A 19,288-nucleotide genomic window follows, 5' to 3' on the forward strand; every position below is an offset into this window, starting at 1 on the left:
GACCCCAAGATTCAAAATAAAAATTCAGAGAATTTGAAAATAAACTTTAATCATAACTGTTAGTTAAACTTTAAGCTTAGAATAATATTTGAATATATATTTTTATAATAGAGAACTTTTAATTGAAAATATTAATTTATTATGGGTTTATAATTTTGTTTCGCGGACCTTAATTTAGTTCTCACGGACCCCTGGGGGTCCACGGACCCCTGGTTGGGAACCAGTGGTGTAGAGAGATAAGATAGTGGAGATCTCTCAGTATAAGTAGTTCACCACTTTCTTGGAAGCTTTCAAAATCTGAACTGAACAAGGACATGCCTGGTGGCTGATCTTGACATGTGATGGAACATTCACTGTGTCATCATCCCACAAAAATTGTTCTGTGAAGCATGTAGCATTCAGTTACTGACACTGAAGAATGCCACAACAAGTCTACTACTGGTAATAAAAACAACCACATACTTCAGCCTTTACCACAATTACTTGTCTTTGCATTCTTGACATTTTCCCAGTTTGGCCAAATAAAATGAGTTCATTTAACCCACCTCTCTACTATGGTGAAAAATACCACAAAAGCAAAAGGTATCTTCTAATTTCAGCTTACCTTATATATGCTTACCTGGCTTTGCAGTTGTGTTATCCTCATTTCTGGTTGTGAAGTCTGAAGAAGAGACAGAAGGCTCGATTGGATTTGCCTGGACTGAAATAAAAATGTGACTTGGGGCAAATTCTCATTTATATCTGATTCCAAGACCCTAGCCCATTGATCTAGCTATTGTACAACTTGAAGAGATCTGAAGTGGCTCTGCTGAACATAATTACTTCCTGGTGAAGACATGGGAAGAACTGACAAAATTACTAATCTGGGGTGAAGAAGTAATTAGTATGGATGGGAGGATGGGGGAGGGGGTAGATGGAGACCTACCTATTTCATATGGAATATCTCTTATATCATATTGCAGCAACATCTGCATCCAAAAAGGGTAGAGGAATAGAACCCACAAAATATAATGCTATTGAAATGGCACTTATGTATGGAAACCACACACAAAAGTGACAGTTCCAAGCAAAATCTAAACAGAAAGATATTCTTAGATAAAGCCATTATTACTAGTGTTCATACAATGTCAAGTTAGTAAAATCTTATTTTTTTATTTCATACTTTTTCATCTCATTTTCTAAAAGCTTATTTTTAAAATATTCCAATTTATCTTGGAAAACATTTAAAGAAATATCTACATTTTATGTACAAAATTGCAAATTTGTTCTAAATGTTTTTAATTGTTTTAGGCTTTTAAAGCAAGTGTACAACAGCACTCCGGTCCTCTACTTCATTTTTACGTGTTGCTTAAAATTGGCAAATACTTGAAGAAAAAGTTCATTTTACACAAGTAGTGGATAACATGAGATGTGAAATAACAATATAAAATAAATCGCCATAAAACAATATCTAAGCAATTATCAGCCTTGTTTCAAATGCGCTTTTGGATGACTGTGTTCAATTTCATGCACAGACAGTCGCAAAATGTATTTCCACATTTTGAGAGATATTTAAAATTTCATAGAACATATATTATTTAAATCTCAGTTATCCAAGATACCCTTTCCATTCTGTGTCCACATTTAGATCATTGTAAACGACACCCCATAAAAATAGTATCGTATTAGTCTAAATCTCTGACTAGTCAGATGATTGCTGTACTCTTCAGCCAACGTGGACAAAACTGCACCATTCCTTTTTTTCTGTATACTTCCACTGATGATTCTGTAGAGAAATACAGTAGCTTAAGTGGTAGGCTAAGCAAAATCTAGAATGTGATTCCCTTGTTTTCTGATATGGATGTGCTTCCTTTAGTGTTCTCTATCACAGAATGCATATCATGTTTCATGGTGTGTGTGTGTGTTTTTTAAATCAACTGCTTTATTCATCTCATTTGACATCCAAACAAGATGAGATAGTGGAAGATTTGTGCTCTCCCACCTTATTGTAAATTTAAAAGTATCCATGTAGGACCTTAAATTGGATCAGAGCCATAACGCTGAGTGAGGTGTTTGAAGCTTTTGCCCCCCCCCCCGTGCTGTTTTCCCCAACCCAAATTATTATCTCCTGCCCCAGAGCCATCTGCAAATAAATTTGCAAACATGTATGGAGGGCAAACTTTAGTGTATAGTGGGGATAGATGACTTCAATTGGGAAAATGGCACAGTGGGAAGGTTTGGTTCCTCTCCCCCTGCATTGTGATCTTGATCCAGTTTGGGCTTATACCATCCCTAGGACCTCTTTTAGCTTTTAAAAATGCCACCAGAAATGATTTTCATGGATCTTGCACTATCGCATCTACTTTGGCCCTTTGTAGTAGTAGGAAGTTAACTTATTTAAATATAAAGGAAATATAGTATAAGTATAAAAAAATTACAAAAGCTATTACCCCAAAGAAGAACAGTTGTAGAAGTAAATAGTCATATTACTTGTTCAGTACCAGCAATCAAAAAAAAGATAGCCATTTAAAAAGAGAAGGCGTTTTCTGCCTTCATCGCTTAGATGTACAAGTTCTGTTAACTTCAACAATTTGACTGTGTACCATACTTTCTTAAGCCAAGATTTAATACTTTTGCTTGCTTCCTCTTTTTAGCATTTAGCAGCCTTACAGCAGTTAATATATCATGTTTTTATTTACTGCAGGTATTTCATCACATATGATTCCAAGTAAAATAACATTTGGAGTAAAAGAAGTCATATGTTCTACTTCCGAAATCACTTTTAACCAAAAGGCTTTGACCGGTGAGAAAGATCCCAACATATGGTTAAAGACTGCAGAAACAAATCTACACTTACAACATGTACATTGTCTTGTTGGGTAGCTTTTATTCAATTTATATGGAGTGTAGATAGAGATAGAATTTTATAAAAATTCTCAGCCACACTAATACGTATTGCTTTAACTGGGCCAGCTGTAAATATTGTACACTATTCATAGGCCGAGATTTTGAAGTGAAACATTTTAATAAACATCTATATAACTGAGTCAATATGTTGGTTGTTTCTTAATCCTTTATGTATTAAGCTTTCATATTCTGCTACACTAATGTAAAGGTTTTTCCTCTTTTTATGTCTATATATTTTTTTCAGATGAAAGAACTAGAACCACTAAATATCAATATTCCTTTCTTGTAAGTGTGCCATAGAAGCACACTGACCTGTTATCCCATCTATAAATCTAGTGTAGTTATTTATCAACCAACTTTACCATGACTTCATTATTTTAAATTCAGAATTAAAAATGAAACATTGGAGATAGTTTGGCTTAAATACATTCATAATTTGTCCCATGTTATTGAAACCTCTTCTATCAGTTCATTAGAATACTTTAAACATTCCATACAATTTTTTTTATAATGCAGAGGAATCTTCAAACTTTCCTGCTTCAAAACATACCAAGGCATATTTCTAACTGTAAAAAGTCATTTATGTAAAAATTTAATTAAAAAGTTAAATTTTAAAAATTAATTTAACAGCTTGATTCCTTCATCTAGTTGTTACATTTGCAAAGAAGACAAAGCAATTCTCAATTTTTTACTGGACCATATGTACTTCAAAATATCACTTGGCCAAACATTTAAATTTTAATTGGTATACTGCATTTTCAAATACAAACAAGGCATTTGGGCAACAGCATTATTTTAAAACTTACTATTTTATCTAGCCAAGAGAATTGTAGAGTACTCCATTTTATCATATCTTTTTTATACCTGAGTTTTAATATAATTATTTTTATATAAATCTGACAGTTTTGAAGATAAGCAAATCAAAATATTTGGTTGGGGTAATTAAACATTTTCCCTGTTGTTTCAAAAATCAGTTCTTTAGTGCATTGCTCTATGGTTAGTTCTACCATTTTAATTTTCAGATTTACTTAATTAATAGCCAGATGTGGAACCATATTCGCTGCAGCAAGTTAGGGTTCGCTTTAAGGAATTTATAGAATCAGTTACTTATAACTTTACATCATCAGCATACAGACTAATCTTAAATGGTTTATTTGACACTCCTTTTAGTTCTAGGTTTTCTCTAATCATGTGAGCAAAAGGTTCAATACATATCGCTAATAAAATTGCTGACAATGGGCATCCTTTCTTGTACCTCAAGCTAATACAAAAGATTTAGATAACCGACCAGTAGTTTGAAGTATTGCTCTTGGTTGATTATAAATTGTTGAAATAATTGCTAGAAAGTTACCTAGATATTCTGTGTCTTTAATGTTTGGAAAATGAATTGCCATTCAAGGCAATCAAAAGCCTTTTCAGCATCAAGACAGATTAATTAAAGGCCAAACTACATGTTTGGGTTTTTAACAAATTGATCCGGGGTTCCCCAGACCCAATTCAAGTTCCCCACAGGCACAAAACGGCTGCGGGGAATAGCTTTTAAAATAATAAAGGGCTCTAATGGGCTCAGAATGGGCTCAGAAGAAAAAAGAAGAAACTTTGGGCTGGAATGCCATACAAAGAGTCTCAGAATGCCACCGCAGAGAAGGAAGGGCTCCTGACTTCCTCCCCAAGCAGGTTTTCTGCAGCTGTGCAGGGGGGAATTATTTCCCCATTTTTGCTGCTCCATGAGGAACTGGGGAAATAACCCCCTCCAGTGCTCTTTGGGTGCAGGAAAATGGATTGGGGGGAAGGCAGGAGCTCTTCCTCCCCTTGCAGCAGCATTCCGAGCCAGATTGGGTGGCACTCCAGCCCAAAATTTCTTCTTTTTTCTTTGCACATTGAGAAATAATAGCTATCTGGCTAAGTTCTGGCTAATGAGTTCACTGGGAAAGAGTAACACGTGTTCCCACCAGTTAAATGCCCTCTGACACCATGCCCCCTAATTCAGTGCCCTGCCGGGCAGACTTTCAGTCATCTATCCTCTCCTGGGAGCAGGGCAAGAACCCATCTCCTGGCTAATGAGTGGAGAGGGCAGTTTCTATCTCTTTTTTGTCATTTTGCAATTCAAAAATTGTATATGAAGCAATTAAATCCTGCAACTTATGAATAGTGGAACAAGACTGGGTAAAAAAAAAAAAAAAAAAATTGGCACCTTCACCTATATCTCTATAAGAGCCAGATTCATGCCAGAGAGAGGATCCATCACAAGTTCCAAGAAATAATTGTGGAACATACAATTAAGTGTTTCTCCTGTCATCCCCAAGTGATAACAGGCAGTGTTACTTTGGATGAGAGAGAGCATGGGAGAAGTGTATACAAATATTCAAACATAGCCTATGGCAAGCATGTTGACTCCAAAAAACAGGCAGCATGATGACAAATTATGCAACACTCCCCAAGAGAGAAACTGCTGTCCAGTCTGCCTCAGTTTTAGCCAACTCCCGCTAAAATCTTTTGCCTATAGAGTAACAGCGCATTCCTGACTTCTGAGGACGAAAGTTGGGGCCAGCGTGGAGGGTCCCAATGCCAGTCTCCTGGTGCTGCCATAGCAGCGCCACCCCGGGACACCAGTGGGCCTTCCGCTGGTGTCCCACCGGTGTAAAGGCCCATGCCAGCGTTCTGGGGGGCATTCCAACATCCCGGGAGGTGTTCCTGGGGCATTCTGGTGGGAGGAGCTGCTGGTAGGCAGTTTTCTGTCCCCTTTTGGCCCTGGACACTGGCGCTGAGAATGGTGTTACTGCGCCTGTCTCGCTATTCTCTATGGGGCAAAAAAGCCCCATTTAAAATTTTAAAAGCCGCAAAAAGGCTGTTAAAAAGTTTTTGGAATGCAGGGAACTGCTTAGGAGGCGCCGCGGTGGCGCCTCCTCCCCGCCGTCCCTGCACGCTGCCAGCTCAGGAATGGGCTGTAAGCCTCTGTCTCATTGTTTTCAAATTCAGACTTACTGATAATGGTTCCACTCCCACATTACTATATGTGGTTGACACGGTCATTCTACCCCACTCTGAAGTAGGGCTTAAACAAGCTCTTCAGGGTCACACTCAATATCTTTTGACGCTCAATATCTTTGACTCTTTCATTTATAGTTAGCCTAGCTTGGTCCATACCCATCTGCAAAAGTGCTGACATACTTTCCTTATACATCACTCCAGTTCTATCCACTTTTCCAGGTAGATCCAACAAGTTTTATATGTCCCTTCTTCTGTCAGATCACTTCAAGGAAACAATCTTTAAAGTGGTCACATTTTATGCTTTGGCTTGTTTAATAAGGAAGCACATGCTTAAATCTTTTTTATTAATTATGCATATAACATGAAGTATAGTTTATAATGAGGCTATGGATTTTTAAAAATTGTATGTACATATTTTATTTTATGTGTTGCTGACTCTATTGATTATGTTATGGCTGGCTGATCATAAAAAAATTAACAGTGGGTAGCCGTGTTAGTCTGTTTGCAGTAGTCAAAAAGGGCAAGAGTCCAGTAGCACCTTAAAGACTAACAAAAATATTTTCTGGTAGGGTATGAGCTTTCGTGAGCCACAGCTCACTTCTTCAGATACAGCTAGAATGTGAATCCATCGGTCTTTAAGTAGAGGAACAGTATGTAAATGTGAATAGCCGGCTTGATTGGATTAGGTGTGATATGCAGAAGAGACTGTGATGTCCAGGGGAGAGATGGGTGTGGAGAAATCAGCATTGGTAATGGGCCATGAATGCAAGGTCTTTATTCAGCCCAGGTAAATGCATTGACTTTAGTTTGAATATCAACTGTAATTCACATTACAGAAACTGCTGAATTGCAGTTGATATTCAAACTAAAGTCGATGCATTTACCTGGGCTGAATAAAGACCTTGCATTCATGGCCCATTACCAATGCTGATTTCTCCACACCCATCTCTCCCCTGGACATCACAGACTCTTCTGCATATCACACCTAATCCAATCAAGCCAGCTATTCACATTTACATACTGTTCCTCTACTTAAAGACCGATGGATTCACATTCTAGCTGTATCTGAAGAAGTGAGCTGTGGCTCACGAAAGCTCATACCCTACCAGAAAATATTTTTGTTAGTCTTTAAGGTGCTACTGGACTCTTGCCCTTTTTGACTATAAAAAAATTAAGTAAGGTTCCACTGCCCCTTCCACAAAGCGGATGGGTATCCTCTTCCAAAGGCAGGGAAGAGAGATTTCCAGCAACCAAGGCACATAAATACTCTTTCATTAAAGTCCTTAACCTGGTGATAGACATTGGTGTTTTCCACATGGAGTCAGGCTTATATGGTTTCTACATTACTGCTATGGCTGCAAATACAGTGCAATGGCAAAATGGTTTCCACATGGCAGGTATCATGACATTTTCCCTGCCCCAGTCACCTGACAGTGACCATCCCCACCCCCACTCCCCAGGACTGTTTTCCACACTGGGTCAGGCTTGTAAGGTTTCTGCATTGGTGCTTCAGCTGCCAATACAGTCATCAGAGGGGTGACGGCGAGAGAAGCATCCATGCATAAAAGGCCTAAGATATCTCTAGTATACCTCTTTACTAAGGTTTCACCTGAAACCATCAAATGCCCTTGGGCCTAGTATCACCATTTTGCTGTTCCACCTGTAATACAATTAATAGAAAATCTCGCCTTTAAGGTTGAAAGTTGCTGTGCAGAATGATTTTTAAATTCAAAGCCACAAACACAAGACAATGCAAAGTAGACACTGCTTTTGAGTGCACTTGTTTTATTTTAAAATTTTGCAGCGTAAGCATGCCACAAACCAACCTCATACTAAATTTCATGATGAAAGCCCATTTGATTCTGAATAGGCAGAAAGTTTCTTCTTCCATTGTAAATGAGCCACAAATCTACTATTATTTCATTGTGCTACCATTCCTCAAACTGCTCCCAGTCATAATTGGAGCTATGTATTTTGAACACTGTTAACCAGACCTAAAAATCATTTAAAATGAATGACAAGACAGCTGTAATGCCTGTAATCATAATTGTATGCTTATGTGTTCAGTTTTCATAATTGCTCTTCTGGAAAAGCTAGGCCTAAAGTATAAAAGCAGGTTTGAGATACTATGCATTCATGTGCACACACATGGGGGCTTTGGGAGGGTGGCAACCAGGAGCCAGGAGTCAGGGAATCAGGCTGTCGGTGCCTGATACAGCCATCCACCAAGAGACGGCCCAGAATTACCTATGGCCTAAGGAATGTCTCCCTGCCCCAGATCATGTAACCAGCTAAGGTGCTGCCTTAACTGCGACTGATAGGCCTATGCTAATCCAAAGGTGTCCATCATTGGGTCTTTGTGTATCTATGCACTATATTACGTATTTTGTAACACCCCTGACCAGAGGTTATATATGTTGTGGCAATCCTTTGTTCTGGTGTGCGAGCTGTCCTGCGCTTTTGGGAAGCTCCCACCCGGTATGTATTATTAAGCTTAATAAACAAACTGCTTTAAATCATCAACCTCTTTCTGTGTTATGGTTATTGGGACTTAAGACCATGACATAGTCACTTCACAGCTAAGTAGCATCCTTACAGAGTATTAAAATATGCATGGATCAGTTGGCTGTGGATCTTGTTTTCAGCCCTAAACAGCAGTTCTGACAGCAAACAGCAAGCACAATTGTTGCGAAATCACTACTCATTTCCGTAGGGCTTCTGCAGGTCTTTGTGAAAAGCATCCCACACAGCTGCCTCTCTCATGAAATGTACTGAGGCTGAGCAATGGAATTTCCAGTCACCCAGAACCTGGGATGCCAAGACACTCACATGCTTCTGTGTGATTGGCTCCATCACCATTTCAAAAATGCTGCTGCAGGGGTGACCTGCTTCCAACATTCAGGTTTTTGTAAGAGATACTCCTGCACCATACATGTATCGCATAAGATACTAATAACACTTTCAGCTCTAGTATCTCCAAACTTTTTAGAACCTGCTATTTGGTTACTTTAGTGACATGGTTGCAGCTTAAGCATGGTTGTTTACCACATGGCTCTGGTAAGGTATGTAAGAGACTATAACATACATGGAGAAATTTGTAAGAGACTATAACATACATGAAGGACATACAATATGGTTACTTTCCTGCCAGCACTACATGTTGGTTACTTTCCTGCCAGCACTACATGTTTCTCTCCTTTGTCATATTTCCCTCCCTATGGTCTTCCCACTATATATGTTACCACCAAAGTGAATGTCTGAATGAATAAAATGTTTATTATAGCCAAAGACCAACGAACAAAAGGGACAAGAAGCTAGGGTTGCCAACCTCCAAGTACTAGCTGGAAATCTCCTACTATTACAACTATCTAAAAGGTTTTGGAGGTAGGGTTGCCAGCTCCACGTTGGGAAATTCCTGGAGATTTTGGGGGTGGAGACCAGGTTAGGCATAATTTGGGGAGGTGAGAGACCAGATCAGGGTATAGCACCATACAATCCACCCTCCACGGCAGCCATTTTCTTTAGGGGAATGGATCTCTCTAATCTGGAGATCTGTTGTAATTCCATGAGATCTCCAGGCCCCATGTGGCAATCTGTCGCTACTCTACTACCTTTTGAATTCTTGGATTCTCTGTATGTTTGTGTTGCACCATTGAATGCTTGAAAACATAAACTCTCTTAATTTGGAATCCTTTTGCCTCTGTCGTTATTCTAAAGGTCACAGATAACGGGCTCTGGTATAGTTGGTTGTTTCCCACTATATAAATATTGTAGTTTCCGATTGCTCAGTTAATATCCCCATTTAAAGAGCAATTTGGCTAACAAGGGGTTTGGGGGTGGGAAAATGGCACAGGGGAAAAGAGTTCAATCCCTCTCCCCACACAGTAGTCCCTTTCTGAGTTTGGCCTTCCCACCTATACTATTTAGGCATTCGACATCACCACCCCTGTATCAGTTCTGTCCATATATCCACTCGGGTGCCATCCTTAGGGGACCAAGCATTAGCTAAATCACAAACAGCTTCTTCGCCTGCACAAAATTTCTCTAAATGTCAAGCACAAAGTTTTTTCTCTTTCCTTTAAGTCCTCTGTCCTTCTTTACTGAATGATGTTGTCAATGCTGGCAAATCCAAAGTACAAACACTGCAGGACAGGTATAACTGGAGCCAAACACAGGACAAGAACAGAAATATATAAACCCACAGAGAGATACTTGCTCTCATGTTCTTATTAAGTCTATCTGACTAACTCTTTTGTGTGTTTTAATGAGTGGAACAGGCCACTTGCTGGGATCCCATAGAAAATTTCCATAGATAGAAAGAGGACCTCCAGAAACATTGAGGGGTGGGTGGGTGTTGAAGGTTTGCAATGGGAGGTGGGAACTGGCAAAAATCAGCCCCCTCTGTCAACTGAAATCTTCTATGGGAACGAACCCACCAGGTTTCAGGGATATTACTTAACTGGCCACCCTCACTAGCAATTTTTGGTGGCGGAAAGTGTTGTCAAGTTGCGGCCAACTTATAGGCAACCCTGTAGGTTTTTCAAAGCAAGAGATGTTCAGAGGTGGTTTTTCCTGCCAATATGTAATGACCCTGGACTTCCTTGGTGGTCTCCCATCCAAATCCTAACCAGAGCTGACCCTGCTTAGCTTCCAAGATTGGGCTAGCCTTGGGCCATCCAGGCCAGGGCAATAGTATTTTACAAAATTATTATTTAAAACCATATGAAAAGCATAAAGAAACAGAGGCTGATCTGCTGTAGGCATAAACCAATGAAGTGCTGCTACTGGTCACATTTCCATCTATTGCTGCTTCCCTTTCAATTGATTCATAACAAGCCAAACGGATAATTGAAATCCAGATAACAGAAGATATGCCACGGGTGCACCTTTGATGGTATTAGGTCACACTGTCAAAAGACCAAGGGCACAACAGAATAGGGAGGAAAGAAACCTTTCATTATTTCCCCCTTGTTTTTACTAAGGTCTGTTGTGGGGATTTAAGGTTACAAAAATATTACCAGTGTCTGCAAAACATGTGTGTGCAACGCATGTGCAACTGCAGCCTTGTGGCCTGATTCTAATCCATGCTCAGTCATAAGTAAGTCCCACTGTTTTCAATAGGACTTGCTCCCATATCTCTAGGATCGACTAGTGCCTTAAAAACATTTACATTATTAGCCCTAGGTGATTATATGTAGGACCAGCCTTAGGGATAATTTTTGGAACACAGTGCTCACCGATTAGGGTTGCCAATGCCAGGTCCTCCCTGGCCACCAGTGGGGGATGCTGGGTGACCTTGGGCTAGTCACAGTTCTCTCCAAACTCTCAGCCCCACTTATTTCACCAGATGTCTGTTATGGGAAGGGTTGGGATAGGGTTGCCAGCTCCAGGTTGGGAAACTCCTGGAGATTTGGGGATGGAAGCTGGGGAGGGCAGGGACCTCAGACGCGTACAATGACATAGAGCAGGAGTGTTGAACTCAATTGTTAAGAGAGCTGGGTATGACATAAATGTCACTTGGTGGGACCGGGCCATGCCTCACCAGCCCAGATCAAGAGTGGGGGGCTGGGGGGGCTGCCTTAGCTGGCTCGCAGGCCAGATAAGAGCTCTCAAAGGGCCAAATCCGGCCCATGGGCCTTATGTTTGACACCCCTGCCATAGAGTCCACCCTCCAAAGCATACATTTTCTCCAGGGGAACTGATCTCTGTAGTCTGGCGATGAGTTGTAATTCCAGGGGATCCCCAGATCCCACCTGGAGGCTGGAATCCCTATCACTGACACGGAGCTATAATTATTAAAATCTGTTTCAGGTACAAAGAGTCAACTAACTGAAATGGCCTAGGATATTCCTTTTGCCAGTAACCTTTATATTCTCTATAGAGTTGCTGTCTATTGCAATTAAAACAGGAAAAAAGAGGTTAAAGAGGTAACTACTCTGTGAAAAGAATATATAATCTCTTGATATGCAGATAATGTATCTCTTCAAAAGATCCTGAAGATTATCCATAGATAAGGCTACCTCCCAGAGCACAAAATAAATGAACAAAAATCTTAATTGTTGGCATGAAATGTATTGCCTTGTTATACTAATTAAGAAGAAGAAGAGTTGGTTTTTATACCCCCCTTTTCTCTACTTTAAGGTGTCTCAAAGTGGCTTACAATCGCTTTCCCTTCCCATAACAGACATCTTGTGAAATAGGTGGGGCTGAGAGTTTGAAGAGAACTGTGACTAGCCCAAGGTCACCCAGCAGGCTTCATGTGGAGGAGTGGAAAACCAACCAGTTCTCCAGATTAAAGTCTGCCGTTCATGTGGAGGAAAGGGGAATCAAACCCAGTTCTCCAGATTAGAGTCCACCACTCTTAACCATCACACCATGCTGGCTCTATAAGCAATAGTGTGACATTCATTTGAAATCTATTCACTTGAAACAGTTTGACTATCTGCAGTTTTAGGTAGTACTTGGATCCATTGGCAAATGAAATCACAAAAGGCTTACAAAGATGGAAGGAAAATTGGTTAGAAAGGATGTCTGTAATTAAAATTACATTAAAAATTTTTTTCTTGTTTATTGTTTTTTATTCAAAAGAAAAGCTCCATGGCATAGAATTATCACAGTGTTTACTGTTGGTGGAGGAAAGAAAGAAAGAAAGAAAGAAAGAAAGAAAGAAAGAAAGAAAGAAAGAAAGAAAGAAAGAAAGAAAGAAAAAAAGAACGAAAGAACGAAAGAACGAAAGAACGAAGACCAAGAGAGCTAAACATATATTTTATAGTATAAAACTGTATACTATATGGCATTAATTCATATACTTTATAAAATTGATGCAGGCAAGTGGATAACTATGCCATTGCAATCTCTGTGGAGAATACTGAATAAGGACTGATTAGTCTCAGTTAAAGATAAACCAATGTTTGGGGAAGCAATACAAACTCAGGACAAATGTAAAATTTTTTAAAGCTCTACAATCTCCCTGTTTAAGTCTGAGCTCTATAAAGAATGAACAGCAGCAGGAGATTTTATTCATGGAGAACAAAAAAAAAGTCTCTAGATTCTATGAACCTTTATGTCTGGTTGTAATTTTGTATATAATAATGAAAAAGACAACTATAGGATTAGAACCCAGCCCTCCTCCACGTTCTGTCCCTGTCATGTCATTTTTTGCAGGCAACATGCAAAGAACATAACATTTAGCCATGAGACAGTATTTGAAATATATTTTGTTCACAGTATTAAAATGAGAGATTTTGTCATTAAATCTGTAAGTTATTGATAACGACTAAATCAAGTTCAAGGAAAGGAATATTACAAGTGAAAATCGTAATCCCCTCTAATTGCAAAGATCATGGTTGAGTGCCCATCATGAAGGCAGAAAAAGATGCTCACCTATAGATAAATTTCATGTTTATGCATCTTAAGAAGAATATACAGAAAGTAAAGAAAAAAAATATAACAACCATGGTGGCAGATCTAGACATACATTTCTATAAATGGTTTCCAAATATCTTTAAAAAATCCATGTGCAATAGAGTTCTAAGATCCTCAATCCACTGATTTACAACAGGTGGGCTTTTATCTTTCCAGTATTCAATCAATCATTCCTTTATTGGCATAAAAAGGCACAATACAAAAGGATACGAAAGGAATGGAGATATTAAAAGGTCCCTTTAAAAAATAGTTAATAGACAGTTACATCGAATAACATGGTTTGTTGATACTACCATCTAATTAACTGTTTGTCGGGCTTTTAAAACAAACTTTAAAAACTGTGCCATCATCTCCAATATTTGAGGTGAACGGTTGTTCAATAAAGAGGTGACATTAAAAGAATCTGGGTCATTCTGTCTATCAATCAACAAGGGGCTTAATAGTTCATTGCAATATTCTGTATAGAAACTACAATAAAATAAGACATGAGCGACTGTTTCAATACAATTGTTGTCACAGGGGCAACGCCTGGCAGACAGAAGGATTTTCCAAAATCTTCCTTCAAGTAGCGCAGATGGCAAAACTTTAAATCTAGCCAGAGAAATGACTCTACGCTGAGAGGGATCACACAGGTGAGAAAACTATGGGGAGGGTTGGTAAGCACCAAAAGGTACCCCTATATTTAATGGGGAACAAGTTTTATTAGCAACACTATTTAGATCTTGAAATCCTATATCTAGATATAGGATTTCTTTCCAGTGTTGTCTTTTAGCTCTAGTAAGGGCAAGGAGAGTCCATTTTTCTTAACCATTGGTTAGCCTCCACAAGATAAGCATATAGTTTAAAAGTACACAAACATCCTCAAAAATCAATGAACATTCTGATATAAAATTGATGTGAGTAATAACTTCTTCCCAGAAAACAACAAATGACTGGAAACGACCAAAACATATGTTTAAGGGATGCATCGGGTGAGTTACAACACCAACAATTAGACACTTTATTCATTCCTTTGCTAAAGAGTCGCTGGGTGTCCAGTATATCTTGAACATAATTTTTTGCTGAATCAGTTTAAGATCCATGGAGAGAGCAGGTATAAGCTTTAAGGCTATATGCCATTGTTTTGGCAAAATAGGGTGATCTAGCTACTTATTCCATTCATTCCTGAGACTTTGCATATTGTGTTTATTAATCTACATCAAATATTTATAAACAAATATTGTAGGCTTTTTTTTCAGCCTTGATTTGATTAGAACTTCCAGGTGCAAAGGAGGTTATGAGACACTTAATCCTGTGGGGCCATATTTAGATACTAATAGATGTTGCAACTGTTAGTTTTGCCATTCTACATAAGGTGGTAAGTCATATCTAGACCTCAGCCCAGAAAAAGTTATATTTTTGTCTTTACTTCCTATATAGTCTTTTTCGAACAAAATAAAAAGAATATTGTCGAAGGCTTTCACGGTCAGAGTTCATTGGTTCTTGTAGGTTATCCGGGCTGTGTAACCGTGGTCTTGGAATTTTCTTTCCTGACGTTTCGCCAGCAACTGTGGCAGGCATCTTCAGAGTAGTAACACTGAAGGACAGTGTCTCTCAGTGTCAAGGGTGTAGGAAAATATAGTCAGAAAAGGGGTTGGGTTTGAGCTGAGTACTGTCCTGCAAAAGTAATGTGCTAATCATTGTCCTGTAAGTATCAAGATAATGTGCTAATGAGGGTATGGTATGTTAATATGGAACCATTGTATCCTGAAGTGATCTGTTAATGTGTGTAATCCAAAGCTAATCTGCATGGCTCTTGTTTGTCTTTGTTAGTCTGGAGGTTTTCAGAGCAGGAAGCCAAGCCTTATTCATTCTTAAACTCTCCTCTTTTCTGTTAAAGTTGTGCTGATGTTTATGAATTTCAATGGCTTCTCTGTGCAATCTGACAAAATAGTTGGTAGAATTGTCCAGTCTTTCAGTGTCTTGAAATAAGACCCTGTGTCCTGTTTGTGTCAGTCCATGTTCAGCCACTGCTGATTTTTCAGGTTGGCCAAGTCTGCAGTATCTTTCATGTTCTTTTATCCTTGTTTGTATGGTGCGTTTTGTGGTCCCGATGTAAACTTCTCCACAGCTGCAAGGTATACGATATACTCCTGCAGAGGTGAGGGGGTCTTTTTTGTCTTTTGCTGATCGTAGCATTTGTTGTATTTTCTTGGTGGGTTTAAACACTGTTTGTAGGTTATGTTTTTTCAAAAGTTTCTCCATCCTATCAGTGACTCCTTTAATAAATGGCAAGAATACCTTTCCTATGGGAGACTGTTTTCCCTGAGTTTTCTGATTTTTGTTTGGTTTAATGGCCCTTCTGATTTCATTGACAACAAGTTATTTCCTATGGGATCAAGAATTTTATGAACAGATTGATGGAGTAGCTATGGGAAGTCCACTCAGTCCAGTAATAGCAAACTTTTACATGGAATTTTTTGAAAAGACAGCATTAGAATCGGCACCTTACAAACCTACAGTCTGGTTCAGGTTCGTAGATGATACATTTACTATTTGGAGCCATGGTGAAGAAAAATTAATGGACTTTCTAAACCATCTTAATAATATCCATCCAAACATTCAGTTTACCATGGAAAAGGAAATTGAGGGTAAACTCCCATTTCTTGATACCCTTGTCATCCGTAAAACAAACTTTCAGTTAGGTCATAAGGTCTACCGGAAACCAACTCACACAGATCGCTACTTACACAAAAACTCCAACCACCACCCCCGACAGAAAAGAGGAATAATCAAAACATTAATGGACCGTGCAAGACGAATCTGTGAACCACAGTTTCTCAAGGAAGAAACTAATCATCTAAATCACGCACTGCTAGCAAACGGCTACTCCAAGAATGAAATCAGAAGGGCCATTAAACCAAACAAAAATCAGAAAACTCAGGAAAAACAGTCTCCCATAGGAAAGGTATTCTTGCCATTTATTAAAGGAGTCACTGATAGGATGGAGAAACTTTTGAAAAAACATAACCTACAAACAGTGTTTAAACCCACCAAGAAAATACAACAAATGCTACGATCAGCAAAAGACAAAAGAGACCCCCTCACCTCTGCAGGAGTATATCGTATACCTTGCAGCTGTGGAGAAGTTTACATCGGGACCACAAAACGCAGCATACAAACAAGGATAAAAGAACATGAAAGATACTGCAGACTTGGCCAACCTGAAAAATCAGCAGTGGCTGAACATGGACTGACACAAACAGGACACAGGGTGTTATTTCAAGACACTGAAAGACTGGACAATTCTACCAACTATTTTGTCAGATTGCACAGAGAAGCCATTGAAATTCATAAACATCAGCACAACTTTAACAGAAAAGAGGAGAGTTTAAGAATGAATAAGGCTTGGCTTCCTGCTCTGAAAACCTCCAGACTAACAAAGACAAACAAGAGCCATGCAGATTAGCTTTGGATTACACACATTAACAGATCACTTCAGGATACAATGGTTCCATATTAACATACCATACCCTCATTAGCACATTATCTTGATACTTACAGGACAATAATTAGCACATTACTTTTGCAGGACAGTACTCAGCTCAAACCCAACCCCTTTCTGACTATATATTACTCTTCCTACACCCTTGACACTGAGAGACACTGTCCTTCAGTGTTACTACTCTGAAGATGCCTGCCACAGTTGCTGGCGAAACATCAGGAAAGAAAATTCCAAGACCACGGTTACACAGCCCGGATAACCTACAAGAACCAAAATAAAAAGAGAAAAAAATGTTTCTGCATCTTTCCAGACTTCCTAAACATGCAGAAATCTATTTGTTTGCAAATTAAGAAAAACTCCCTCCCTCACACAAAAACCCAAATGTGATGAGGGCTAAGTTTGCTCATTGCTTCCATAATGCTGGTGGACATGGAAATTGGCTTGCTGAGAAGCTTTATAGCATCCGGGTGGGGAACATTTGGGTTGGTGGGGAAATTCCTTAATCATTTATCCCCATCTCTGTCATTCCTTGTGGGCCATTAACTGTTAAGTCTCGTACTTATGAGAACAGTCCCTCATCTTCTGCATTGAATCTATTTTTCTAGATTTTGTATAGATAAGAGTTGATTAGCCTCAATATTTGTATTTTAATATAAATTATTAATATTAATTTTGATAATTAAGTAATGGTTAGTGAATTTATAGAAACTTTGCAGAGTTCGGATGTATTAATTTTTTTAAACTTAGAATGGATAATTTGAAATTAATTTCTATTAATGTAAATGGTTTAAATGAACCCTGTAAGAGAAGGAAATATTCCACAAACTATATAAAGAAAGAGCAGAAATTATTTTCATACAAGACGGTGGACTGGAGAACCGGGTTTCATTCCCCGCTCCTCCACATTAGCAGCGGACACTAATCTGGAGAGCGGGGTTGGTTTCCCACTCCTCCACATGAAGCCTGCTGGGTGACCTTGAGCCAGTCACAGTTCTCTCAGAACTCTCTCAGCCTCACCCACCTCACAAGATGTCTGTTGTGGGGAGGGGAAGGGAAGGTGATTGTAAGCTGCTTTGAGACTACTTAGAGAAAAAGCGGGGCATAAAAAAAACTCTTCTTCTATTACTGGGAAAGTGAGCAAAGCCTTCTTTAGGAGCGTTGATATTAGCACTAGTGCTTACTTTAAAAAGAAATGTAAAGATGAGTGTCTGGATAGACTAGATAGAGTTAAAAATATCAGAGCAAAGATATCTATAAAAATTGAAAGAAACTAAAGCAAAATTAGACAAACTGGAAGCTGAAAGTATGCATATAAATCTACTTTATTTAAGACAAAATTACTTTGAACATGGCGATAGGGCTGCTAAGTTTGTAGCATATAAATTAAGGAAAAAGAGAGCCAAGAATATGATATTCAATCAGCAGATCTACTGAATATTTGTTCTGGATTTGAAGCTACTGGGAAGCAGGTTTTATCCCCACTTCCACACAGGTGTGTGGAGCAGCCATTGTCGTGGGTCAGCCTGCTGACACCTCAGAGGAGGAGGTGAAATCATATCCAGCAGCCTTGAAATTATTATTCCAGTAAGACCGGAAACAATTTTATTAAATTATTTTCCAGCTAAATCAAAGGATATTCAAGTTATGTTTCTCCATATACTAACGGTTGCTAGAACAAATGTTGCGAGATGTTGGAAAAGAAATAAATTCCCTGATTTAAATAATTGGCTTGATAAGGTTAAAGAAACCTATGCTTTAATTAAGTAGACATATTATAACAATAACAAAAATACGGAAGAACTGGACGCTCACTAGAATGTAACAATTCCAAGGATGGGAAAAACGCTACAATGTGTAAATCGCAGAAAGGGAGTGATGTAATAATCATGTGGATTTTAGATAAATAGAGTATTGCTTGGTTCACTGTTATGGGAATTTTAGTTATATTAGCAGCACGGTTTTAGTTTCTTTTCAAGAACTTGTATTATGAGTATTTTAGTAATGTTATATTTCCATTTTCTTTTATTGTTATATTCTCATTTTCTCTTAATAATTTTTTTTTAAAAAGAGGAGTTGTTGTCATCCACCTATTAACTTTCCCCTGGCTTTTCCGCATTCTTTCAAAAACTGGTTTTACTATGAGTTTTTTGGAAAGATCACAGCAATGATGAGATAGCCACCATGTTGACAGGAAAGTATGAACGTCCCTCAGTCCTACCCTCCATTTTTCCTGTCCCTGTGGTAGCCACCCCACCACCACCGCGTAGCTTTTTCAGATTCTTTAAAGCAGTGATTGCTAGATTGCTATATCATTATAACAATCTATGTGCTAGGTCCTCCGAAGAACCAGCTTTCTTTCTTTTTTAAAAGTAAGTCTCTAGCCTCTTTCATTGCAGAGATGAAAGGGGAAAGTTTATCTCTACAATGAAACAGTCTAAAAAACAGAAGGTAGGACTTCAGAGGACTTAGTAGAGAGATCATTATAATGTTGTAGTGATACAG

General features: G+C 38.7%; 1 protein-coding gene across 1 annotated transcript in view; it reads right to left on the minus strand.

Annotated features, from left to right (window-relative positions):
- The window catches only part of CD6 (CD6 molecule), a 50,508-nt gene that overhangs the window by 16,106 nt on the left and 15,114 nt on the right, over positions 1-19,288 (minus strand). Inside the window, exon 2 of the mRNA XM_056851993.1 lies at positions 620-661. Within this exon, the coding sequence (XP_056707971.1) occupies positions 620-661 (42 nt within the window). The remainder of the gene's footprint in view (positions 1-619; positions 662-19,288) is intronic.

Source organism: Euleptes europaea, chromosome 6, assembly GCF_029931775.1.
Source record: "Euleptes europaea isolate rEulEur1 chromosome 6, rEulEur1.hap1, whole genome shotgun sequence".
Classification (NCBI taxonomy): domain Eukaryota; kingdom Metazoa; phylum Chordata; class Lepidosauria; order Squamata; family Sphaerodactylidae; genus Euleptes; species Euleptes europaea.